Source organism: Olea europaea, unplaced genomic scaffold (genome assembly GCF_002742605.1).
Source record: "Olea europaea var. sylvestris unplaced genomic scaffold, O_europaea_v1 scaffold1600, whole genome shotgun sequence".
Lineage (NCBI taxonomy): Eukaryota > Viridiplantae > Streptophyta > Magnoliopsida > Lamiales > Oleaceae > Olea > Olea europaea.
The window spans coordinates 73263-100736 of record NW_019233628.1 but is presented as its reverse complement, the minus strand read 5'-3'; the positions used below and the strand labels follow the sequence as shown (position 1 = coordinate 100736).

At 38.8% G+C, this 27474-nt stretch overlaps 2 protein-coding genes across 2 annotated transcripts; one reads left to right on the top strand and one right to left on the bottom strand.

The window, feature by feature from the left end:
- The first annotated feature begins 2860 nt into the window (after positions 1-2860).
- LOC111377050 (pre-mRNA-splicing factor SYF1) lies at positions 2861-9575 on the top strand. The gene is given in 4 exon segments (XM_023000086.1): positions 2861-4500; positions 4502-4727; positions 8064-8516; positions 8819-9575. Coding segments are annotated over 4 exon segments (2616 nt in total). The 5' UTR covers positions 2861-3016; the 3' UTR covers positions 9272-9575.
- Positions 9576-10523: 948 nt separating this feature from the next.
- LOC111377049 (sphingoid long-chain bases kinase 2, mitochondrial) lies at positions 10524-16864 on the bottom strand. Its single transcript, XM_023000084.1, is given in 10 exon segments — positions 10524-11499; positions 11884-11984; positions 12084-12206; positions 12306-12582; positions 12684-12730; positions 12869-12946; positions 13986-14045; positions 14116-14169; positions 16212-16288; positions 16507-16864. Coding segments are annotated over 10 exon segments (1107 nt in total). The 5' UTR covers positions 16667-16864; the 3' UTR covers positions 10524-11369.
- Between the last annotated feature and the right edge of the window lie 10610 nt (positions 16865-27474).

Below are 27474 nucleotides of genomic sequence, written 5' to 3'. Positions count from 1 at the left end.
CAACAAAAATTCCTCCTTTTTGGTTTTTATTTTTTAAGTTGACTTCATCATTTCAAAAAATAAAATAAAATTACGCACGCATTAAAAATCTTTAAAATTTACTTATTATTATAATTATATTTCTTACATTTTTTCATCACATATAATCTAAACTTTCATTAATTAGTATATATTGTTCCCGATTACAATTTATGTACAAAAAGTATGTACAGAGGTATTAATTTGAACCCTATTTTTCATTAATGCATTTTTTCAATTCTCATTTCAACTACACGTTCTTCTATAAAATAATAATATACACATTTCAAAAAATTTATATTATTTTTTAACCACACATTCTCTGAAAAATCATTATACCCCAATACGTTTTCCCCAAAAATGGGGATCAATAGGGACTAAACATTATTTGCCCATCGTACTTTTTAATAAGAAAAAAATCAACAAATACGAATGTATGAATTAATATTTGCCCCGATTTAAAGGCACTAGAAGAATTTTTGGACAAAATCATAGATAACGACAAAATAGGTTAATTAATATAATGTTAAAGGTTATAATGAAAGGGGGAAAATTGAGAAATAGACATGACAATAAGTAAAGATCATATACATTTAAGCAATAAGAATGTGGCGTTAATATGATTACTCATATTAAAGATAAAATGAAAAATTCAGAAAAACAAAAAACAAAAGAAAAATCATACATTATCCTTAAAATCATTATTCAAAACTTGAAAGGTGCGGTTGTCAAACAGGGGCTCAATGAATTATTTCTATTTTATTTATTTTTTAATCTAAAAGGACAATTTTTTCCTACAAAGGTACTCGACAGAGCAATTTAGCTTATGTTTGGTCTTCATTTTTTTCAAAATTGATTTTCGATCACACATTCTTCCATAAAACTAATATTACACGTAAATAAAAAAAAAAATCTTATTTTTTTAATCACATATTTTCCTAAAAATCGCTATTCCTAAATCCTTTTTTCCCTACATTAAACTAATCTAACAATCCCATCTACTTTATTGAGACCCTTTATAAACCTTAACTACATCCGATCACCAGCCAATTACCTACTAACTAAACTAATCTAGTTGCCTCCTTTTCATTTCAAATTTACATTAAATCCAAAAAAATTTCGATCAAATTTCTATTGAACCCATCTTTAAACTATTATTGAATGCTTTAAGCCCTTGTTTGCCCCCCACTATAATGAACATTTTGGGTAAAATGTATTTTGAAATAATAATTTTTGGAAGAATGTGTGGTTAAAAAAAAAAAGAAACTTTTTTGATTTACGTGTAATATTATTTTATGAGATAATGTATAGTTGAAAATAAGAGAGAAAAAAATGTATTAAAACTTTAAAGTGGGTCAAACAAGGGCTAAATTGACCTTTGCCTATCAACGATTCTTATAGAAAAAATCTCAAAATGCGTTTAGGTTCAGGTGTGAGGTATTCATGGATACGCACGACTATAAGGAGCTTAATTTCGATTATAAATCTCGCCTCACCTCACCATGTGACGCTCAAATTAATCGACATTTGTAGGTCTAAAGCGTGTTGTGCTTGAACTTTACTTTGAGATGCAATGATATAATTTTTTTCTCTTATGGTAAATCAAATTATTTGTGGTTTCGTTATCAAGTTACTATCACAACTATAAGTTCTCTTCATGATCACAATTACTATTTATTTATTATCTATATATTTTATAGAACTCATTATTATTTCATTATAGTTTAGTCCAAATGAGCACTAAGAAATGAAAGATAAAAACCATGGGTACATTGGAGACAAAAATTAAGGACTATTTGCGCCAAATTTCCTAATTAAATAGGTCTTCGAATCAATTCTCAATGTTACCAGTTAAAAGTTCTTTATGGCAAAGTTCTATCAATTATGGTCGGTATAGTAGTTAGCGGGACCATTTTAATCAAGAATATTGACAGCTATTTCAAAAAGTAAATAAAATTATCTATATAAATTAGTCATTGAACTTATGTATGTAGTTCAATTTAGTCCTCGCACTGATGAAAAATCTATTTCAGCCCTTGTTTGAGCTCCATTTTTAACGAAGTTTTAGGAAATATGTATTTTGAAATAATAATTTTTTAAAGAATGTGTAGTTAAAAAATAAGGAAAAATTTTATGTTTACGTGTAATATTATTTTATTAAAAAATGCATGGTTGAAAAAAAAATAAAAGAAAAATGCATTAAATTAAAATGTAGTCCAAGCTGGGGGCTAAAAATACATAGTTTTGGTTAGTATTTTTTGAAAAATGTGTGGTTAGAAGGGGCGAAAAAATTTTAAATTTACACGTAAAATATTTTATTTCGTGAATGTGTAATTAAAAATAAATATAAGAATTAAATTAACGTAAATTAAGGGGAGTGTATTCAATTGAGACTTTTAAAAACTTTGATGAACTTTTTTTAGGTGATAACTTTTGAGGATTTTGTGGATCTTTTATAGATTTTTATGAAATTAGTGGAAGTTTTTCTTAAACTTTTATGGGATTTCATTTTTAAAATTTTTATAGATTTTTGTAGAATTTAAAAGACGTCTGAAAATTTTTTATTTGAAATAGAATTCACGTTCATATTGATTCAAAGAGGGACTAATCACTCTAAATTATTTGCAAAATTTAGAGGGACTAATCAATGCATTAAATTTAGAGGGACTAATCACTCTAAATTATTTGCAAAATAACCACTTAATAAATCAAAGTAGCGTCTTACATCAGAAACGTTCGCGTTGATTCAAAGAACACGACTTCAAGCCAATTTCAGGCGTAATTTTTTTTTTTTTTAGACATCATTATTTTTTGGGGGATTTCTATTTTGCGATAAACAAAATAATATTTCCCAAAAATTGAATGTCAGGGTTAGGGTTTACCAGATTCACCCGCGCTTTCGAGCTCTCCACCATTTCACCATGTCAAATCTAGATTTTTCCGCAATCGTAACGCTATAACTTATCCATCTCCGTAAGTTCTTATTCTCTCCGCTGCCATGTCAATCTCACAGGAACTTTATCCAAGTCAAGACGACCTACTTTACGAGGAAGAGCTACTCCGCAATCCCTTCAGCCTGAAGCTATGGTGGCGTTATTTAATTGCTCGCGCCGAATCTCCGTTCAAAAAGAGGTCCATTATTTATGAAAGGGCAGTGAAAGCACTACCGGGCAGCTACAAGCTGTGGCACGCGTATCTCCGGGAACGCCTTGAGATTGTACGAAATCTGCCCATCACTCATTCGCAATACCAAGCTCTTAATAACACTTTTGAGCGTGCCTTGGTTACAATGCACAAGATGCCTCGCATTTGGATCATGTACTTGCAGTCCTTGACCCAGCAGAAATTGATTACGAAAGCGCGGAGAGCTTTTGATCGGGCTCTATGTGCGCTTCCGGTTACTCAGCACGATCGGATTTGGGAACATTACTTGATTTTTGTGTCACAGAAGGGAGTACCCATAGAGACGTCGTTGAGAGTTTATAGGAGATATTTGAAATATGATCCCAGCCATATCGAGGACTTTATTGAGTTTTTGGTTATTTCAGAGTTGTGGCAGGAGGCTGCGGAGAGGTTGGCAGGTGTTTTGAATGATGATCAGTTTTATTCAATAAAAGGCAAGACGAAGCATAGTTTGTGGTTGGAGTTGTGCGACTTGTTGACACAGCACGCAAAGGAGATACATGGGTTGAATGTGGATGCAATAATTAGGGGAGGGATTAGGAAGTTCACTGATGAGGTAGGGAGGCTCTGGACGTCCTTGGCAGATTATTATATAAGGCGGGGTTTGATGGAGAAGGCGCGAGATATTTTTGAGGAAGGGATGACAACTGTGGTGACAGTAAGGGATTTTAGCGTTATTTTTGACTCTTACTCGCAGTTTGAGGAGAGTATGTTGTCCGTTAAAATGGATATGATGAGTGATAGCGATGTTGAGAACGATGACGAGGCAGAAGAGGAGGATGAGAGTGAGGATGATGATAGGTTGAATATAGCGAAGTTGGAAAAGAGGATCAAGAACTTCTGGTTGAAGGATGAGAATGATGTGGATTTGAGGTTGGCGAAGTTGGAATACTTAATGGATAGAAGGCCTGAGTTGGCCAACAGCGTGCTTTTGAGGCAGAATCCACACAATGTGGAGCAGTGGCATAGGCGAGTTAAGCTTTTTGAGGGAAATCCCACGAAGCAGATATTGACCTACACAGAAGCAGTGAGAACAGTGGACCCAATGAAGGCGGTGGGGAAGTCTCATACTTTGTGGGTTGCATTTGCAAAGCTGTATGAAAGTCACAGAGATGTTGCAAATGCCCGGGTAATATTTGACAAAGCAGTGCAGGTCAATTATAAGGCTGTAGACCATCTGGCAAGTGTTTGGTGTGAATGGGCTGAGATGGAGCTAAGGCATAAGAATTTCAAGGGTGCTCTGGAGCTGATGAGGCGTGCTACTGCAGAGCCATCCGTTGAGGTCAAACGCAGAGGTAACTTTTCTCCTTTCTTCTCACATGATGTTTTCTCTGTATGGCACGCTGCTTTTGGTGCTAGTTGCTTGGTAAATATGTAACACTTGATTGGAATTGTATTAAATAATAAGAAAATTGGTGGCGGTTAAATTGAGGAATGTAATCTGGTACCTTTCAAAGTTTGTTAAAAGATATGGGAAGTCAAAATTAGAGCGGGCTCGAGAGTTATTTGAGCATGCTGTTGAGATGGTATGCACATCTTTATCTATTGCTTTGGATTCAATACCATTCTATATCTGTGGGAATTAGTTATTCATTCTCTTCTCGCAATTGCATAAGTAAAGGAATAAAAGGAGATAGAAACCTAGTTCGATCTTGGTGATTGTTTCGTTAGTTTGAAAATTTATTCATTATGTGTTGAGTAAGAACATTAGTCCTATGAATCAGCATCTCACCTTTTTTAGTGTTTTTTCCATCATAAATGAAATAAATCTAGAATTTTAATTTTAATCTTGAATGCATTCTCGTATCTATATTTGCAAAAGTTATTATGACATTCATCCTATATTATGTTATTATTAGTATTTTTTAATTTTCTTTGCCTTTTAACAATAAAAACAAAGCCTTATATGTTCTTAACTTGGTTTGTCGACATGAATCCTTTTTTCAATTTTCTATCACTGAATGGTTAAAAGATATCAAATTATTCTACTACATTAGCTACCTCTCTCTATTACGACTTGTTTTTACTGGAATACGTTGATCTTCTGCATCAGAATTTATTTTTGTCTACGTAAGACATGCCCTAGCGACCTTAAATTCTAAGCTTAATTGGCCTATTCAAGTATAGCCACAATGCACATTAACATTCCCACTTCTACTAAGTGCTTTCTATGGAAATTTTGTCCTTCAATAGCTCACATCGAGTACCATAAAGTATGGCTGGTGTGGACTGGTAACCATGCTTTTAACTTGATATTTCTTACGTGATCACATAGAATCTGTGTAGCACTTGTCCCTTTTGTCAAACTGCTCTAACCCATGCATTACATCCTCTTGAGGTCCTCATTTCGTTTCGTGTCGTCTAACAATTTCAAGAAATTTTCATCACGTAGTTATGTAGACTAAATTACATATTATATAATTCAAAAACCTTCACAATATTGTATGCATTGTTTATCATCATTATGTCATTTCAAATTGTCGGGGCGTTTGTTTCCCATTTTTGTAAAAATGATAATGAAAAATATAGCCGTTATGGGCTCGATGGCTTAATGTAATGGATAATGCTACAACTTTAACGTTGCAAACCCAAGTGCAGGTTGTCGCAAGTAGTAAATCTCGGAAGTTCGAGGTCGAACCACAGGGAATTGGAAGGAAATAAACTATTCTATGAGTAATGAACGGTTGGTGAAAATACGATGAAGACAAACACTAGAGCATCGGGGATTCACTTCGGATAAATGAGTAGAAATTGCACTTGATCTTTAATTTAACTCATATGAAAATCAACTAAGGAGTGATCTCATATGGAAGATAAAACATTAACCACAAACATACTAAAAGATAGATCTTGATAATTGTTTGAGAGAATATGTCAAAATAAGTTGTTGGTATGTAGAGATTATCTAAGCATTTATTGTGCCAAAATTGTCAACAATAAATCAAAGTCTTTAACAAACCAAAATCATTTGTAGAACATAAACTTCAACCAAGTAAGAAGATGAACATTGAAGAACAAAATGAAAGATCAAAGACAATACTAAACATTCATCAAAGTTTCACCCTTAGCTCTAGCTAAATGTTTAGAAATACATAGTGAAATGTTACAAAGAAAATAAAGGAAACTAGAATATGATGGAGAGGATTGATGCTTCAAAATCGTGGCCAAGGTCCCCTTTTATAGGCAAAGGAACATCCAAAATTCAAGTAGGCAATACAACTTGTGTCTGTCCAGCTTCATGACAGTTGGAACATGCAAATTGATGCCAATTTTCAGATACATTGTGCAGCGAATTTGGACTTATGATCAACAGATAAATTATTTCCACTTGAGTTAGCTTTCCATTGGTTCAAATATCAGGTTCATTGGATCTATATAACTCCAGATATGACAAAAACAATAAGTGCTGCTTCACAGGTAAAGCTGTATCCGGCAGGTAACAAGCTGGACTTTGCACGGTAATTTTGGCTGCCTCGTGATACGAATTTGATTTCTTCCAAAACATGAAAGTTGTAGAAACGTGCCTTATCTTTCCAAATCAACTTGAATCACCTTGATCCAATGTCTTCAGCTCAAGTTATGATTATTTTACCGACAACTGCTTCTTGCTTGAGGCAGTCACTATTTTTTACTTTTCAACATTATTTTCCTCCACTTGCTCCACTTGTAATAAATTGGAAATACATGTGAAATACATCAAATAGATACTCTTTCAAATGTATAATACTCATGCCGCCATGTATGTAAATACGTATTTCAATTAATTGCATTTTTAACCATGTATTTATGGAAATTGAATTTACGGCATGAGAATTGGAATTAGAGACTAACATTAGCGTTTTTAAACAAAGTGAATGTAAAATGCCTTGTAAATTATATATCTTGAAGCAATTTTAGATGCTAATCAGATAACGGTCATATTTTTCGTTTTAATAGGGAAAGAATGGGAAACATAGAGGGGCTGTATTTTAGGTTGTCAAGTATATGAATCATATTAAAGCTTTATTAGCTTGAGTTGAATAAGGCCATTAGGAGATGGCTTGGAACGAGCACAACGATTAAGAAAAGTAGAAATGCATTGTTTGAAAATGCCAAACATTAAATGGCCTATTGTTCAAAGATGTAATATAAGCCTTAGTAGGTATTCTTGTGTGGTTAGGCACAAACAATATATTATTGTAGTACAATCGGGATTTTAGTCTAAAAACCTTGTGAATAAGCAGCTCAGTAAAGATATTCAGAAGTTGCTAAAGTTTAGGAGTTCATTCTAAACTTTGTTAAGTGGTCTTTTCTATTTATTTCTCTTACCAACACTTGACCGCTTATTGGATATCCTTCAATAGCCATGATTAATTCAAAAGTGAATAAAAAACTCGTGAAAAATTGACCTCTGTTGGACAAGGATCTTGTTTGACTCTACTAGCCCAGGTTAGCATTGTTATTTTAAACTCCACGATTCAGTCTTAACCCTCTGGATGAGCAGGTTAGCGCATGGGATCAATTTCTTTGTTAATAAGTTAATAAAGCTTAAAACCAATCACTGGCAGCTAGTTTTTTTATGAGAATACAGTTTAAATTGTCAATGTTTACCTCCAAATCAGTTAGGGACCTTTGTTACTGTTGTTCCATACAAATGCAGGCCATATGCAAGTTTCTCTACACCCATATTGATTGGTGTATATTGTGCTGTTATAGTGTCCTCTGTGACTACATTAAATAATGTGCACGAACTTGAAATTGTCTTTCTTCTCAGTCTACCCGTTGAAGAACGAGTATAATTATTTTCAATATACAATTTCTTTTTGACTGTTATACTTTGCAATTGGTTTTGACTCTGTTTTACAATTAACATTTATTTCTAGGCCCCAGCAGATGCTGTGAAACCTCTATATCTCCAGTATGCAAAGTTAGAGGAAGACTATGGTCTGGCGAAACGAGCTATGCGTGTATATAATCAAGCAACAAAGGCTGTCCCACCCAATGAAAAATTGGGCATGTATGAAATTTACATTGCACGGGCTGCTGAAATTTTTGGTGTTCCAAAGACTAGAGAAATATACGAACAGGCAATTGAATCCGGTCTGCCAGACAAGGTTGTCAAGACAATGTGTCTGAAGTACGCTGAACTTGAGAAGAGCCTTGGAGAAATTGATCGTGCTCGAGCATTATATAAACATTCATCGCAATTTGCAGATCCTAGATCCGACCCTGATTTCTGGAGTAAATGGCATGAGTTTGAGGTGCAGCATGGAAATGAAGACACCTTCAGAGAAATGCTCCGCGTGAAAAGGAGCGTTTCTGCAAGCTACAGTCAGGTAAATTTAGTGAAATAATTTGAAGTTTTGTCAAATCATGGAACCTCATTGTGCCAGCTTATTTGCCTACGACATTGTAGATATTGTTTTCTTGATTTACTTATTCTACTGGATTCTTGGCAAATGTTTCTTTCTAAGTATACTGTGTAAAATAGATTCAAGATGAAACCATTAGAAGCAACCGCGTGATTCCAGTACTTGGGACTTGTATTGGCACCATTTAGTTTGTAATTTTTGCTGCTCTGCATCCCTCTTTTCTTTTTTCCAAGTGATGGTACTAACATATTGCTTCCCCTTTCCAGACACACTTTATCCTTCCAGAGTATTTGATGCAAAAGGATCAGGTGCAGACCCTTGAGGAAGCAAAAGATGTGTTGAAGAAAGCTGGGGTTGCTGATGATGAGATGGCAGCTCTAGAAAGGCAATTAGTCCCTGCAGCCAACAATGCTACCACCAAAGATACTGCTAGGCATTTGGGATTTGTGAGTGCAGGTGTGCAAAATGATGGTGAGGAGAAGGTTATTGCAAATAGCGAGGAGATTGAGCTGCCAGAGGCAAGTGATTCTGAAGATGATGAGAAGGTTGAGATAGCACAGAAAGATGTCCCAAGTGCAGTATTTGGAGGCTTGGTGCGGAAAAGAGAAGAGACAGATAATGAAGTCGAGGCTGATGGCTCAGCTGCTGCTAAAAGTAAAGAGAATGGTGAACATCTAGGTGCGCTGGAGAGAATTAAAAGAATGAAGCAGGGTACATAAAAGTTGGTTTCTAGTACTCCAGTTTCCGTTTATTATGGATGGAATTTTGTTGTATCATAAAGACACCCACAAGAGGGTTTTCTTCCTTACATTCTGGGGCATGTAGTTCTTGACTAATTCTTCACTTGAATTAGAAGGTATTTGAGGATGAAATGGTGCATGCCATTTCAGGGCTCCTGTTATGCATAAAAAAGCAGTATCTCTCTTGTCAGGCGTCGTTGTGAAAATTAGAAATATGAACTAAACCATTTGTTTTCATTATGGAGGACACAACTTTAATAAGGAATGCATTACAATTGCTTCAGCGAGCCAAGGGCAGAGCCAGCACCTGACCAGCTCCTACGGCCGCCAGTGCTGGCTCTGTCAGATTATGTTATTTTATTTTATTTTCCTTAAATTGGGCTGTGCTCAATTGGATTCTTGGATTAATCACTATTTCAGCCTATGTCCAAGATTTTTTACGTCTTCAATGTCGTTAATCCATGACACGTGTCCAGACCTCTTTCTTTTTTCTTTTTTCCATCAGGTATTCAAGTAAGAATCATTGGGCCATCTTGAAGAAGCTGAACCAGTTAAGACGTTATTCAATTCTAACGCCTATGCTATTGACATAGCCTCTTTCTTTTATTTATTTATTTATTTATAGTTTCGTCTCTATTCTGAATGATAACGGACTACAAAGATCTACCATCCATGTCAATGAGCTTGGAGATGCTAGTTCAATGAAGAGTATTAATAAGAACGTTAAACGTCCAGTTTAGGAGAACTAATTTCGAAGGCATGTCAAAAATATAAATAATATTTTTCTTTTTGATAGTTATCAAATGTATTAATTATTTAACAAATTTGATGAACAGCGATTTTCCCTTTAAATGTCCTCTGCTTGGAAGAATGGAAGCCACAATAATTATGCTCTTATGGGGGTGACATACTGTTGCTTTTATCATGATAAAGGAAATATATATATATATATATATAATAAAATATGAAATAACAGTGATGACGTGTACTTTAGTAGCAAAAGTAAAAGTGCTAAGTTTCTGAAATTTTAATATTAAGTAGCTATGATGAGTATAACGAAATTATGTATAGTTAAATTTAAAATTTTAATTTCAAAGTAAAAAAAACATTCAATTCTATTAAACAGGAGCTGAAGATAAAGGTCCTATTTTCTTAAAAGTGGTTTAAATAAACGAAAAATCAAACAACTACCTTGTCACGTCACCAAGCCACCTTGTGGCCTCTGTAAGAATTCAAAGCGCAATAACTATGTACATTTGGAATGTATCATTAAACTGTCCACGAAAACAAATTTGAATTTCTTATCTCTCAATACTATCAAGTGCCATCTAATCCAACTCGCCAAATTACCATACATGTAGAGAGTTTATATGTTTCGAGCATCTTCAATCCGTATATAAACAGTTAATCTTACTTTTCAGCATATATATACATACATCATTCCCCCACTTGACTTTCAAAGGATCTACGCTAAACTGGTTCCAACTTTCCCCTTAAGTTGGTCGGTGTAACAGATTCGAGAGTCAGTAGAATAGGGACAGATATAATCATTCAACTTCAAAGAGTCGGATAATAGGTATCAGGACTGGCCTATTCTACTCTAAATCCAACTTAACACTTTCATAAGTAGAAAAAGCTAAATAAAATTCACAATTCATTCTGTCAAGATATTTCAGAACCTTATTTTCTTGCCTCACAAGATTCACCGCTCACAATCAAAATTGCTGAAGAAACCCATAGAATAAGATGCTACATGAAGAAGAAATACCCAATTCAATTCCTTAAAGTGGACTAAGAAAGTGAAGCACTGAGAATCTCGTTTATTTCATCCATTTGCCCCTTTCCTTTCGACCATTGCAGAAATGTTATCTTACAACCTAACTCATACATTCGAAGCACCAGAACCGGCCTTATACTCCACTTCAATGTGCCAAACTTCCTTATCTCAGATTCTTGGTTACGCTGCTTCGTTGTGATGTTAATTCTGCTTGACACCAATTACCAAACTATGATTGTGGGGGGAATCTAAAACCATTGTTTTCAATTTCAATGAAACATGAATGCTCTTGGTCTGGGATTAGCATATCATCTCAACAGCACCAGGTAAGATGGTAAATTTCCTTGGAAGAAACCCTAAATGTTCCCCATCTGACTGGACATAGATGCTGCCACTATTGGTAATCTCTTCAACTTCTATCGATCGTGCTCTGCAAGAAACAAGGTATGCAGGCTCTAATAATTGTATCAAGTGCGGAAATAAAAGAAACCTAAGAAAAAAATACTTTAGAAAATTATGCTAAATAAATGAATACATGTAAAATCCTGAATAATATCTCCTCTTTTCTCGTTTAAGTCCTGAGAATCTTAAATCTTGATTGCAAGTTCAATCCATCCGTTAATGAATCACAAAATAATTAACTGAGATTTGTTAACCGAATCTTAAAAGTTCTCTGACATAAACTATCTATTAAGTGCCACGGACTCGAGAATGTATATTGCACTCTTGGTGGATCAACAACCCACAATTATAAAATAATACACATAGAACATACAAAAAAGAAAAACAATCTTCTTCAAGATCAAATGTATACCTTCTTGAAGATACATTTTTTACTGACAGGTGTGTCCCATTGTATAGCTTGTGCAATTTGAGGATGAAGTCATACCATTTGAAGTCCTGAAGAATAACCACCTGCCAGTGAAGTAAATTGCAGTGTTTTAGCTTCAAAAGCTATGAAAGGGAAGAAAAAAATAAATTATTGATTAAAAAAATATGTAATAATAGTTCCACCTCGAAATCCCTGCTAGAGGGGTAGGCATTTGGAGTAATCTTCATTCCGCCACCAAAAAATTTTGCATTTCCAACACAAAGTGCTGTTACCTGGGAGTATGCTTCCCAATCACCATCATCAACCTAGATGAAAATATTAAAATTGCTTTTTAATATTAAAAAACCAAGATTAAAGGTAAAAATAAAACTCGAAATGGATTTCAGTGGTATTTATACTCTGACCTTGATTTTGAAGTCCTGGTTTTGGTGACCAGAAAAGGCTTGCAGAGCACCAATGACATAACAGAGATTTCCAAATTTCTTGTATCTTGATGCATAAAAACCAGCCTTTGCACTGGAGGAGGAGGAGGAGGAGGGAGAAGAAGAAGACAAAAGATACCTTTAGCAATGGCTAAATAAGATTAAAAATTTTGGTAGTAAATCAAATCAATGGCTAATTAGTGCAGCTCATAAATTACCATTAGCAATGCGTTCTACAGCATCACGAGGATCATTTTTCCTGATGAAGCAAAAATAGCATATTTCCATTCAAGAGTCCAAAGTAATTACTAATAACGAAATCTAATTCAAAGAAAATCAGCAGGAGATGCCTTGACTGACCAGTCAAGCGTTCTGGCGAAATCAGATCCAGTTCCTAAAGGGATAAGCTGTAGAGAAGCGACAACAGACAAATCTTCCTCACAATTTCACAAAGGAATTCAATAGGCATGCTAAGAACTGAAATGAGCATCTAGTTTAAAAGGAAGTATTTTAGATAATGATTTTAGAACACACTGATCACATACACCAAGTGCAGTTTTATGCCCATCCTTCAGATCATGACTAGAAACAGGTTTACCACCCCAGAAGAAGCCATTAACAACCTGAAAAACACGAGATTAAGAAAATGTTGCTACATTATAGCAAGAAAAATTTAATAAGAATGCATGATTAAAATTGGAATACCACATGTAACAGCATCTTCAATAGGCTCTTAGCCCAATTTTCTCCATTTTAGAGGGCTAATTTATTTTTCTAGGAGTCAAACAATCTCTAGATTTTGAAGTGGATTCGACTCTCTGAACGTAAAGAGCAATCCCAATATTATATATAATTTTGGTGCTTCCATTTATTATTTCGCACCTTTCCATGCACTCCTTTGAAGATAAAGGAAAATGACAAAATAAGAAAGAGAGAAGCTATGTAGAAAAATGAGGGAGAATGTTGAGTAACAATTGCTTATAATAAAGATAAAAATGAAATATTGTGTCGTAGGACTGGTAAAAAAATTTCACTCTTTCTTTTTAAGTATTTTTAAGTTGCTTTTTATTTTAGAGAAGATGCTCTTTAAAAATAAAGAGCATTGTTGGAGATGTTCAAACTAAGACATTTAACTTCCGATATGTCTCCCTCTCAGACAAGGTATAGCTGGAAGGGGCTTTAAGCGCTAACACGACAGAGAAAATTTGTATTCAAATCTAGACAATCTAGTAACAATATGCTTTTTTTCCAGCATGAGGTCATTCAGAGATGACATTTTGGTCTTTTCTTCCCCAGTTTAGACAAAAATGAAAAGTATTGTGCTCAAAACGCTGAGCTTTAAATTGGTTTTTGCATTCCACCATCTGTCACTTTTGTAAATCTGGTTATTGTCTAATCCAAATATTTGGTTATTATTTGGAATTCCTTACACCAAATGAATTTCAATACTAGGAGAGAAGAAATTTGAGATGATTCTACCCTATTATTCCCATTATTTCACGCAGTATTGTTTTGAAAATTATAATATTCAGGAATAGTACAATAGAAGTAAGTGACTGAGGTAGGTAAAAAACATAGTAACCTATATGCAAAGAATTTGACAAGAATATATACATGCGAAAAATAAACTACATTCCCCTCCAAATGAAACGTAAGATGCACCTCGTGAAGAGTTCCATCACCCCCAACAGCAATCACAGCATCAACACCCTCGCGTATTGCCTGTCATAAATAACACTATTTTACTATTCTACCCGGTGAGGTGTGAGATATCACAGCTCAAGGTGCTTACCTCCCTTGTTATGTCAATAGCATGGCAAGGCCCTGAAGTCATAGACTCGCATATCTGACGAAAACATTAAAAAAAAAGCACCTATTAATCAATTTGGAGTAGAATACGCATATATGGAGAAATACTACCATTAAAAATAGAAATAGTAGCAAGCAGAAACAGAGGCCAGATGAGCTGTAGGTTTGGGTTTGTGTGAAACATCATCTTGGATTTATCCCACGCAGATAATAGTAATTCCTTTTGAACTGTAAGATATGTTACTAGAAAATTACAAAATAATATAAACAATTCCCTAAATGTCAAACCCGAGACAACCTGAATGGCGGGCTTAAATATAGTGTTCCCTAGAGAGAAAAGGAACCATTCAGAAAAATCACAATTATATTACTTAAGCTGGATTGTCCATGATACCAGCCAGCATAAAGCTCGTTCCACATTAGACAAAATTTCTCGATAGGAGAGAGTTATTCTGAAAAGTGTAAAACCTGAATTCCTAAAATCCTTCAGAGGAAAAGGTGTCTGCATGGGTTTCAACTTAGAGAATTCCTTTTGAGGAAAAGGTGTCTACATGGATTTCAACTTAGAGAATTTGCTTATTTATTTACAAGAGTAAAGAGTAAGGACCTGCTTGGGAGTTTTGGTATCCCAGTTATTGGAGTTTTTTCTAAAGGTACCGGTTATTGGAGATTTTTAAAGTACTGATTTTCGATGTTCATCAGGGTTCCGATTTTTGAGTGACTTTTAGTGGCGAATTTTAAAATAGTCCAACCAAAGATTTGGAGTTTATTATCCAACGGTTTTCGAAGTTTTTAAAAGAATAAAATTACATATATGCCCATATATAGAAAATGCCAGTATATGTAATCAATAAGGAGTAGATGTGCAGTCTACCCTTACAATTCAAATTTTTTTTCTTTTACCTAATCATTTTCTATTGTGTTTGGACTAACCTTTGAACTTATTATTGTTTTTTGAAAATACTCTTGCGTGCCAATCATTTTCTATTGGAATATAAGATGAAGAAAAACAAATATAAATGTGAAGCTAATTTTCATTAGGAGTTACATATAAGCTTTTTCTGCTAAATTTACATAAAAGTTCTTTCTGCTAAATACTTCTTAAGAGACGACATTCATTTTTTTTTTATTACTTAGTGAATCTTTCAATTTGTAATTTATTGATGAAAATTTTTTAATCGTAAGTGATATTTTACTTATAAGAAATTCTTTATATGTAAGTCAATTTTAACTTAAAATATTTACTTATAATTAAAATAATAAATTATAAACAATTTTTTTAACTATAAGTAAACTTTATGGTCGTAAGTTAAATTTTTACACATAAGTTAATTTTTACTTAGAAGTAATTTTTTATATTTTACAAGTGAAATTTGTCTTATGAGTAGTATATTTATATTTCCAAACAATTTTTTACATAAAAGTGAATTTTTACTTATAAGTATTTTTTGGCTTATAAGTAAATTATTTAGTTATTGTATATTTTTTAAGTTAGTTTTGAACAAAATATGTGAGTTGAAAATAATTGTTTTAGAGAGGGTAAAATTGGAAGAAAAAAATGAAAACGATAAAAAATCACCGATTTGATGGATTTGGATGATTTTTCCCAAAAAATTAATAAGCATTGGTTTTTCCAAGCTCTCATAAACAGTGACACCCAAAATAGTCAAAAACCAATGGAAAAGATCTGGCGAGCAGGCTCTAAAACATCACAAAAACTTTATATTCTAGTTCTTTTGTGGATAGATGATTCCGATTTGTTACTTGGATTAAAGGATGTTAACAGATATGAGTTCCAAGAATGTGTTCGTGCAAATATGTAAGCCCCGTCACTATCTGTCCTTGAAGCATATTGTTAATTAGTATTCCTAAGGACAGAGAGACTAAATATCTTCAATTACTACTACTTCCAATACTATTTTACCAATTATTCGGGTGAGCGAAGGTTTTTTAATTTGGGGAATAACTTCTTTATTATTGAACTCCACACAATCAATAAATTAACAACTATTCAAGTTGAAACGAATTTCAAATGCCGAGCAACAATATCTGGACTTTGTATAAGATCAGAGAACTCACATTACATTCTTTTCCAAGGCGAGACCTTAGGTATGGCAATAATTTCTTCCATTCGTTACCAGTACTTCCATTAGCCCCTGCCTCAATTACAATCAATTAATAAGCATAAAAACCACGAAAACAATCTAAATTAGAAAGCATAAGAATTCACATCCAAATACCCACAATACTTAAGTACATATCAGAAAACAAAACACAAAAAAGAATTAGAGAGCAAACAAATCACCTCCAAACTAATGCGGGCGTTAATGTCAATGATATAAACTGAACAAAAAAAGGAAAGAGAAATAGAGACCTCGAGGATTCACAACGAATACAAGGTCTCGGCGGCGAATGGCGGCGCTACCGACGGGAATCGTACGGTCGGCGGTGAGATCCGGAGCCCAGGATTGCTCTGCTCTGATAAATGAGGATTTAGACATTGGCACTACTGCTACGTGGTGAAATGACAACATATCGGCATATACATATGTACACACACAAGTATCTATATATGTATGAATTAAGATTAATGCGGGAGATCAATTAACTAAAAAAAAATGAAGTGAATGAATGATCAAAGATTAATTAAGCTTAAACTTGGAGAAAATTCCCAAACCCCGAGAAAACAATGGGATGATTAATTGGTTTGTTCTTTGTTTGACTTCAGCACACCTCTGTTGTCATACGAGAATTACAATTTCCTTGCCAGTTAGATCATACTGTTGACCTCAGAAATTCGTCCCGTCACGTGACCAACTGAAAGCTACTCCACGTATTTTTTTCCGCGCAATCAACAAATAGTCAGGCGCACACGATCGGAACCAACGGGAGTGGTGGCGACCGTATACACTCCGACGGTCAAGTCAGGTTTGGGTGGTCGGAACAGTACCCAAGGGCTACACAAATCAATCAATAAAGGGGGAGGAGAATATATAAACTTGTTATGTAGTGCTGTGTATTAAAAGTTTCATTACCTTTGCCTCTTGCCAAATCTTGGATATTTATAGGTGGTATAAACCGTTGGATGTGGAACGCGTGTATACATCTGACGGTATGAAGCGTCTGCTCATAGGCGTCATTCAGCCACGTTTGTAGAGTGGGCAGACAGTTTGTTTCCTCTGAGTTGAATTGACGTAAAGTTGATAAGTCACATCAACTAACCTCATGGAGACGTCAAATCAATTTGAGCCTTAGGTGTAGCACAAATCTCAAATTGGCGGCGGATCTTCTAACCGGGGTCCACTTGATCTCGACCTCGGAGGTGAGATGCTTCGACAGATCAGTAGTAGGAATCGCTATATCACTTCGAAGAAGTTTCGGAAGGGTCGTTTTCAGGTCGGAATAAATGGTGCTGCGGGGGGTCCACTTGATCTCGGCTTCGGATGTGAGATGACATCTCGGTATCCGAGGCGTATATAATCGGGGCGTAATAGTGGTCCCCCAAGTCCGGGGATGAATATTTATATCATGCGTGGATTTGCTTTCCTGACCGGACCGCAAGTTATGGGAGTTTTTGGGGGTTGATCCGTCGCAGCAATCGAGGTTATGACCCAATAGGGCCTTCGCATCAGGTGCGTCCAAGCTTTGTAAAGTTGGAGGAGGAGCACATCTGCCATCGGGGCGCTGACCCAAAAGGTCGACGCGTGGGGAGATGGCTGAAACTTTGTAAAGCATGGGAGGGAACGCAGCATCCGAGGCGATGACCCAATAGGGCCTTCGCGTCAGGTGCGTCCAAAATTTGTAAAGTTGGAGGAGGAGCTCAATCCGAGGCGACCCAAACGTCAAATGATTTGACAACTGTTGCGTGTTTTCAAGGTGACAGTTGGGTGCCATGCCCATTCTCCTAAAAGGCTGCTGCGGCTACTAATTATTATTGACGGCTGGTTGTAATTGAGGTGACGTGTTTCAAGTTAGCGTGAAAGTCACAGCGACATCTTGGGCGTAGATCACATCTGGCTTTCATTTCAATGGCCTAGATTGAGGATGCGACGAACGGCTTAGATTGATTGCATTTGAATTCAACGGTGGAGATCAGACTTGTTTTTCTATAAAAGGAGGACTCTGGGGTTTTCTCAAACTTTCTACCTTTGCAAAACTAAAATTATACTTTGCTTTCAAATTTTTGGCAATTTTCGGCGTTTTGCAAGCAATTCCGGCGAGAAAGAACTAGACTTCCGGCGAGAAAAACTAGGCTTCCAGTGACCTTACGCCATTTCCGGCTAGGAAAACCTCCAAACCCGTAAGTTTCAGCACCTATTTAGGCTTTTAAATTTTTAAAGAATGACCTCGGATGGGAGTTCTGGTTCGGGGAGGGGCTTAGAAATAGTAAGGGTGGACGAGCCCATTGTGGTACCTCCTCAAAAATAGCTGGGGCAATAATGGGGGGGGAGAACATATGAAAACGACCAGATACCTCTGTGCATTGGGGGGCGTCGGACTACCCATCAAAATTAAGGGAGGCCGACCTGGGTAGACTTAGGACAGAGTATAGGATCCCCGACAACGTAGACGTAATCCTCCCCGATCCGGAAGAGAGAGCCTGTTACCCAAGGCCGGGCTGTGTGGCCATTAGTGAGGCGATCCTTAGGGCCGGACTTAGGCTGCCTATCCACCCATTCTTTAGGTTGGTGTTTAGGTCCTATGGGCTAGCCCCGACGCAACTCAATCCGAACTCCTGGAGCTAGATGGTGGACTCCTGGATGTTGTGGAAAGAGGCGTCATTAGGGGTGGAGATGCCCCTTTCCGTTTTCCAGACCCTCTATATTCCCAAGGTTACTGTCGGGGGGGATAAGACCCGGGGTTGGTACTACCTTACGTCATGGGGTTCTCATACTCCATTCGTGGTCGATCTGTCGAGCTCCATCAAAGAATGGAAGAGCTCATGGTGCTGGGCAGCGGGGCGATGGGACACAATGGAGGGGGACCCCCTGGCGCCTCTTAAAGTTCCAACGAAGTTTTCAACACTTAGTGAGTATAGTAGTTGCTTCTTTTATTTTCTCTTCGGTTCGACTTGTGTTTAACAGTTATGTTTCTTTTGTAGGTTCTCTTCCTCAGTGCGAGCTATCAACGGAGGACTTCGACACCATCTGTGTCATTTATCAGCTGCCTCAGAAGAAGAGGTCCTACCACAGGCTGATCCGGAAGAACATCCATTTTATTACTCACGATTTAATGGCGTCTCAAGGTAATAGGACCGAAGTCCTTACTTTTTATTCCGAACTCCCTAGACTTGTACTAATTCCTTATTTGTTTCTTTGTAGATAACTTTAACAAGAAGCTGCCAGTGCGCCCCGACTTCAAGACCATCCAAAAAATGATGGCTGAGGCACGGGCACTGAAGGCCTCCTCCTCCTCGTATAAAAAGCAAATGGAGGAGTTGGTGGAGGCCAGTAAGAGGCTCCAGCCTCCGACGGAGGAGGAAGTTCAGGAAGACCCGGGGGCTGATCTCCGAAGGAAGGGCAAGAAGAGTGCCGCCCCTCCCAGACGCCCAACTGTGGCGAGACCACCCCCAATTTTGAGGCAGACAACTATTCCCACAGGGGTGGTCCTCCCGGAGAGAAGCCCCACTCCAACTGAGCCTGTTGCTGCCCCAGACACAGCACCCCTTGCTGCAGTGCCCATTGATCAAGCTCCGGGGCAGCAGAGGAGAAAAAGGCCCCGTCCCTCTAAGGAGGTTGATTTCCTGGGCACCAATCCTGAGGAGCCCGTAAGGGAGGTGTTGGAGGCTCTTCCTCCCGAAACAGCTGCGGTGGCGGTAGTCCACAACAAATATTGGACAGAGAGTGGAGGGACCACACTGCCTCCTGCACGGCTGAAGATCTGGTGGCTGCGAACAGCGCCTGTGTGGCTCGGGCCCTAAGCACAAGCATCCAGCTCGTGGGCTTAGTGAAGGATCAGAGACTATGGAGTGGGGGATGCCGAATCTACAGATGATATTTTTCCAAACGAACTTGGTAGTATTAGCCTCGGTAATTCGGGCAAGGGGTTCTGCCTCAACCCACTTAGTGAAGTAGTCAATGGCGAAAGTTGCGCTTCCTCTCCCTTTTGGGAGTGGACCAATGAAGTCGATGCCCCACTTGGCGAATGGCCAAGGGCTGGTTACTACAGAGAGGCTCTCAGCAGGCTGTCTTTGTACGTTCGAGAAGCGCTGACACTTGTCACATTTCTGGACAAATTGGCAAGCATCCATTTTCAGGGTTGGCCAGAAGTAGCCTTGACGGAGAACCTTGTGTGCAAGAGCCGTTCCTCCGGAGTGATTTCCACAGATTCCTTCATGTATTTCTCTAAGTATGTATGTGGCCTCTTCGCCGCCTACACACCGAAGAAGGGGCGAAGCGAAGCTTCTCTTGTAAAGGGCGTCTTCTTGCAGGACGAAGTATGCAGCCCTTCTCCTTAATTTCCTCACTTCGCCTCTAGAAGCAGGTAGTGTTTGTTCCTTCAAGTACGCGATTATGGGATGCATCCATAATGGGGTGCCTTCTATCCACAGTACCTCTTTGCCTTCGGAGGTGGAAAGCTTTGATAAGTGCTCAATGGGGACGATGTTTAGCAGCTTTGAGTCTATGCTGCTGGCTAATTTTGAGAGGGAATCTGCATGTGCATTTTCTAGACGGGAGACTTGAGTCAGTTCGAACCTTTCAAAATGGGGAATTATGTTCAGAACCAACTTCAAGTACGTAAGCATGTTACCATCTTTGGCTGCGAAATTCCCATTTACCTGATTTACTATAAGCTGAGGATCATTGCTTGCTAGGAGCTTCCTGACCCGCATTTCCTTAGCGAAGCCTTAGACCTGCCAGAAGGGCCTCGTATTCGGCTACATTGTTCGAAACTTTGAAGTCGAACCTTACCGCACAATTTAGCATATGGCCTTTCGGACTCTCCAACACGATCCCTGCCCCCACGCCAGCCTCTCTTGAGGACCCATCTACAAATAATTTCCATGTGGGGGGTTCGGCTGGTTCCATTATAGCCTCAATTTCTGGGGCTTTGATAAACTCAACTATAAAATCGGCAAAGGCCTGGCCTTTGATGGCGTGTCTAGGTCGGAACGTGAGATCGAACTCGCTGAGCTCGATGGCCAATTTCAGCAGGCATCCTGACGCGTCTGTTTTCTGCATTACCTGCTTTAAAGAGAAATTGGTGAGGACTTGTATTAAGTGGGCTTGGAAATATGGCTTCAGCTTTCTTGAGGCTGTGATAAGTGCGAGTGCCAATTTTTCCATGTCTGGGTAGCGTGTTTCAGTTGGGAGAAGTGCTTTGCTGATATAGTACACTGGCAATTGACACTTATTTTCTTCCCTGATTAGGACAGCGCTGACTGCTACATCCGAAACTGCTAGATACAGTAATAGAGATTCATCCGGTTGAGGTTTCGACAAGAGGGGTGCTTCCCCGATGTGCTTCTTCAGAGCCTCGAAGGCTTCTTCGCACTTTGAAGTCCATTGAAATTTCTTTCCTTACTTCAATACATTGAAGAAAGGCAAGCTTTTATCAGTGGCTCTGGAGATGAAGCGGCTAAGTGCGGCTATCCGACCATTAAGACTTTGGACCTCCTTCGATTTCTGAGGTGACCTCATTTCTAGTAAGGTCGTTACCTTTATCGGATTTGCCTCAATTCCTTTCTGATTTACAATATATCCCAAGAACTGGCCTGATGCCACTCCAAAAGTGCACTTGAGGGGATTCAATTTCATATTATACTTTCTGAGTATCTGGAAGGTTTGGTCAATGTGGCTCACGTGTTCGGTTGCCTGGAGGCTTTTGACCAACATGTCGTCCACGTAGACCTCCATGGTTTTGCTAATGAGTTCGGCAAACATCATGTTGACTAACCTCTGGTATGTGGCCCCGGCATTTTTCAATCCGAAGGGCATAACTTTGTAGCAATACAGGTCCTTGTCCGTAATGAATGACGTAGCTTCCTCATCAGGTCGAAACATGGGTATCTGATTGTACCCTGAGTATGCATCCATGAAACTCAGTAGTTCATGCCCAGCAGTGGAGTCCACAAGTTGATCAATTCTCGAAAGTGGGAAGTTGTCCTTGGGACACGCCTTATTTAGGTTTGTGAAGTCCACACATACCCTCCACTTCCCGCTGGACTTTTTCACCAGAATCGGGTTGGATATCCACCTCGGATATATGGCCTCTTTGATGAAACCACCGTGGCTAAGTTTACTTACTTTGTCTTTCAGTGCCTTGTACCGTTCCGAGTTCAGGGCGCGCCTCTTCTGTCTATGAGTGACATAGGAGGGGTTGATGTTAAGGTGATAGCAACTAATTCTAGGATCTATTCCCACCATATCTTCATGTTTCCATGCGAAGACATCCAGGTTTCCTTTCAGGAATCGTATCATCTCAGTTTTTGCTTCAGGTGATAATGACTTCCCTATGCGCAAGACTTGATTGGGGTCTTCCGGGTTGACGGGGAAAGTTTCCAGTTCTTCCATGGGGGTCGCATTTGGTTCATAATCGATTATTCGGGGGTCTAACTCATCAAGAGGGTGTCCTTGTTCAGGGGCCTCTTCCATGCCAACGTCTCCCTCTTGTTCAGAGGTATGTCCTTGTTCAGGGGCGTCGAGTATTTCCACGTCCGTACCGACTTCAGTGGGTACCTCGGCTAGGATTACATTAACAGTTCGGGGCTCGAATTTGCGCAGCGAGTTTAGGTAGCATGTCATGGAGTCCATCTGATCACCATGGACTGTTGCAATCCCATGTTCGGTTGGGAATTTCATGCACAAATAGTGAATGGACGTCACAGCCCAAAGATCTTCTAGAGTGGGTTTGCCCAATACTCCATGATAAGCCAATCTATGATCTACCACCAGAAATTCCATGAAATGCTGGGCGACTAGGGGTGCCGAACCCATTTCCACAGGCAGGGTGATCCGCCCTCGTGGGATGATGCTGTCCCAAGTGAATCCGAACAGTGGGTCGGTCATGGGGATCAACCCATGTTCAATTTACATTTTGTCAAAAGTGGAGCCGAACAATATGTTCACGGAACTGCCATCGTCAACGAGCATGCGTTTTAATCTGTTTCTAGTTACTACGGCTCTTACAACCAAAGCATCGCAATGGGGGTGGTGAACTCCCTCTGAGTCTTCCTGGGAGAAGGTGATTGGGGCCATCTTATTTGCTGATTTCGATTTGTCAACAATGTAAGTGATCATCGGGGGATCCTTAGCTTCTCTTGTATAATTTCTCTGGGCATTCCTGGTGTTGCCACCGACGTGGGATCCCCCAATAATGATATCGATTTCCCTGATGACCTGGCCTCCCGAAAATTTGGCTTGGTTTCCCTGCCTGGATTGGCCTCGGTTCCTCGATTCTCTTCTACGAGGAGATTGTTCCTGGTGACCTCTCCCTCCCCTCCTTAGGGAGGTGTATCTGAGAGGGTGTTCGTTTCTGCTGGAAGTGTGAGGGTTGCTTCGATCAGGGCGCCGATTGGCATCACGACACTCGCTGGTGTCATGTCCGTATAGTTGATGGAATGTACAAAATCTCGCTCCTGCCAGGGGTCTGTTTGGCCGCTTTTTCTTCTTCTTATTGTTTTCAGTTCTTCCAGATGGTCCCGTCTCAGCAGTGGCGTTATCATATGCCAACACCGGCACTACATTCAATGTGGCGAAAGCTAGGGCCTGTCTGGATGTGGGAGCTATGGTATGCCCTGATTGGGTCCATTGCTGAGTAACAAGGTGTGTTGCGGGGCCTCGACCTACTTGCCTCTGTGGAGGAGGGAGTCCCTGCGCGGCACGGTTGCGATGATCAATCATTTCTTCACTAACAATTTCCACTCTCATCATTTCCACCAGCTCGTCGTATGTGGAGGGATTCTTGCTGGGCACGTCCCTCCAAAACAAAGTGTTCATGTTGAGCCCACCTTTCAGGGCTGAAAGAGCTTCCCTGTCAGTGACCTGTTCGCAGTAAGTAATTTCGTCTGTAAACCTGGCGATATAGCTTTTTAGCGTTTCTCCGGGGGCCTGCCTCATGTCCTGCAGGCGTTGAATTGGAGCCTCTCCTTCCCTGCGTGAGAGGTACTCATTCAAAAATGCTTTCTTCAAGTCTGGCCAACTTCTGATGCTTAGGGGAGGAAGCCTGCTATACCATACCTCGGCGGCTCCGCCTAGTGTTAAATGGAAAGCTCTGCATTTTAGAGCAGACGAGGCTCCCCTAAGGCTCGTTTGTGTCATATACTTTGTGAGGTGCTTCTCTGGATCCCCCTTTCCCTCATACTTGGGGATCTTAGGGGGCATGAAGTTAGCTGGCATTGGGAAGTTTCGAATCTCCCTTGAGAAAGGGAGGTTATCGTCATCGTTGTCAATCTCATAAGATCGACAGAGCCCCTCTGACCCTTCATCATCTTGGATGTCTTGGGGTGGTGGAGGTGCTTCTCCTCGACTCCCCCAATCGACTAGCTTTCTCCTCTCTCTCCTATTTCTAGGAGGAGGAGGGGGAACATGCTCTTGTTCGCGATCTGGACGAATTGATCCTCTTGTTGGGCGGACCCTATTGCTATAATCCTCCCCTATCCGGTCGAAAACGCTTACCGACCTTTGGTCGTCGTGTTCTTGAGGAAAGTTGTCCCCCAATGGTGGTTCTGATGGATGACTCCCTTACACATAAGATGTTGCTTCGGCGTTCATCTCTCTTTCGAGGGGGCATTCTGTGTGCCAGCTCATGTGGCCCCGAGAGTGAGATAAAGGGATTTCCTGCACCGGATAAGATCCTTGGGGCCTTTGATAGCTCTGGTGTCCCTGGGCTTGCATGAGGAGTTCGTGCATCGCCATATTCTGAGCTGCTATGTCCCTCATACCCGCAACTATCTGAGCCATTCTTTCAGTGAGTATGACTGTTCTCCCGCCTCGGCGACGCCGGTGATGCGGCCTCTGATGAGTAACATTGTTATGGAGTATCTCTTCTTCAGAGGCCTCTCTCATGGGATTGTCATCTTCATGGCTGTAGCTCATCCTACCTCTTTTTTCAAGGGTAGTAAGAACTTGGATTGTAACTTCACTTTGTTCTTTTTTAAGAATGCCCCCTTTTCAGGGTTAGTCGCCGGTTTTTCGGTATCTTCTCCGATGGAGAACGCAAAACTTCGAATGGGGAGTGCTTTCCACAGACGGCGCCAATCTGTTGGCCTCGAAAATTGGTCCCTCCACGTGGCCAACTGAAAGCTACTCCACGTATTCCTCCCTGCGCAATCAACAAATAGTCAGGCGCACATGGCCGGAACCAACGGGGGTGGCGGCGGCCGTATACATTCCAACGATTAAGTCAGATTTGGGTGATCGGAACAGTACCTAGAGGCTACAAAATCAATCAATAAAGGCGGAGGAGAATATATAAATTTGTTATGGAGTGCTGTGTATTAAGAGTTTCATTACTTTTGCCTCTCGCCAAACCTTGGGTATTTATAGGTGGTATGAACTGTTGGATGTGGAACGCGTGTATACATCTGACGGTATGAAGCGTCTGCTCATAGGCGTCAATCAGCCGCGTTTGTAGAGTGGGTGGACAGTTTGTTTCCTCTGAGTTGAATTGACGTAAAGTTGATAAGTCACATCAACTAGCCTCATGGAGACGTCAAATCAATTTAAGCCTTAGGTGTAGCACAAATCTCAAATTGGCGACGGATCTTCTAACTGGGGTCCACTTGATCTCGACCTCGGAGGTGAGATGTTTCGGCAGATCAGTAGTAGGAATCGCTATATCACTTCGAAGAAGCTTTGGAAGGGTCGTTTTCAGGTCAGAATAAATGGTGCTGTGGAGGGTCCACTTGATCTCGGCCTCGGAGGTGATATGACACCTCGGTATCCGAGGCGTATATAATCGGGGCGTAACACATACTGTGATTATTTTTGTTATTTTTTAAAATATATTATAAAAATTTGTTATTGATTTTGATTTATATTTCAATTAATTATTTTAGCTAAAAAATGTATATTTAGCCTAATGATATTTTACGATGAAAATTTCGAAGTCCCCAAACTATTAGCTTTTAATCAAATTGGTCCCACGCTTTCAAAAGAGCAATTTCTTTTCTTCCTTCTTTCTTTTTATAACAAAAAGCTATCCAAATTTACCACTACACTTGCATGTCTATTTTTACGAAATTAGTCTTGCATTTTCAACTTGAGTTATTTCCTAAGCATGTGGATTATAATTATTTATATGACAGTCACATGACAATTTTATAAAGACTTGGACGGTTTCAATCAAATAAGTATTGATTTTATAATTACAGTTCATGTTTGGTTCATCTAAAAAGTTATATTTAACTTAAATTTAATAATTGATTTTAATCACACATTTTACAGATTAAAATCTATATAAAAAAATCTGATTTTTATCTAAATCAAGCATGAGTATAATTAAATATCGAAAATTAAAGATTGATCTTACGAGTATAATGGAAGTCGAGGACTAATTGCTATAAATTAAAGTGCTACTCACCAACGGTGCAAATGTTCCTATTTGATACCCAAAAAAATACACCTCTCTCTCCATCTCACAGCCCCACTAACAATTCGGAATATATTGCATACAACTGTTATACCTATACGTGTGTGTGTGTGTTTAAGCAGACGATTGATCTCAAAGGACGAAAAAACTACGAAATTCTAAACCCTAGTTTTGTTTTTGTCTCGATTCACGCAGAAACATTAACCTAGCTTAGGACTTGTTCTTAGATAATTTTGTACCGAAAGCCGGGGCGATTTTATCGATAAGTTGAGGTTTTAATTATTTTGCTTTAGGAAAAAGGGTTTTGTTTTCTTGTATGTATATTGAATTTCACAGGATTAAGGAATGAGTTTTGATTGAGCATCAGACTGCGGATTAGCTCGGTTTTCAGCTATAGCATCTATTATTGCTTTGTTAGCATTTATTTGAATTTGAATATATGAAATCAGCTCGAAAATTGGAGGTTTGACAAATTTGCTATTGGTTTGATTGGATAGTGGGACGGTTTCGAGGGTACAGTTTGAGGTTCATGGGAAGTTGAGGATTTTGATTGAGTTTTGGGGGTATACTTCGTAGAATTGTGTTTTTGCTTATTCAAATTAGATTGGTGGATGGTGTGATTTGTGTATGAGAGCTTGTCTTCTTTAGCCCAACAGCAAAGAAATTTTAGCTGGGAATTGCATAATGAACTTACAAAATGAAGATCAAAACTCACGGGTCAATATTCTTGAAAAGTTGCACGACGTGCAAAAGTAATTAACTTGCTCTTCTTTAAATGAGTTTGTTAGTTTCATTTTATGTCATATATATT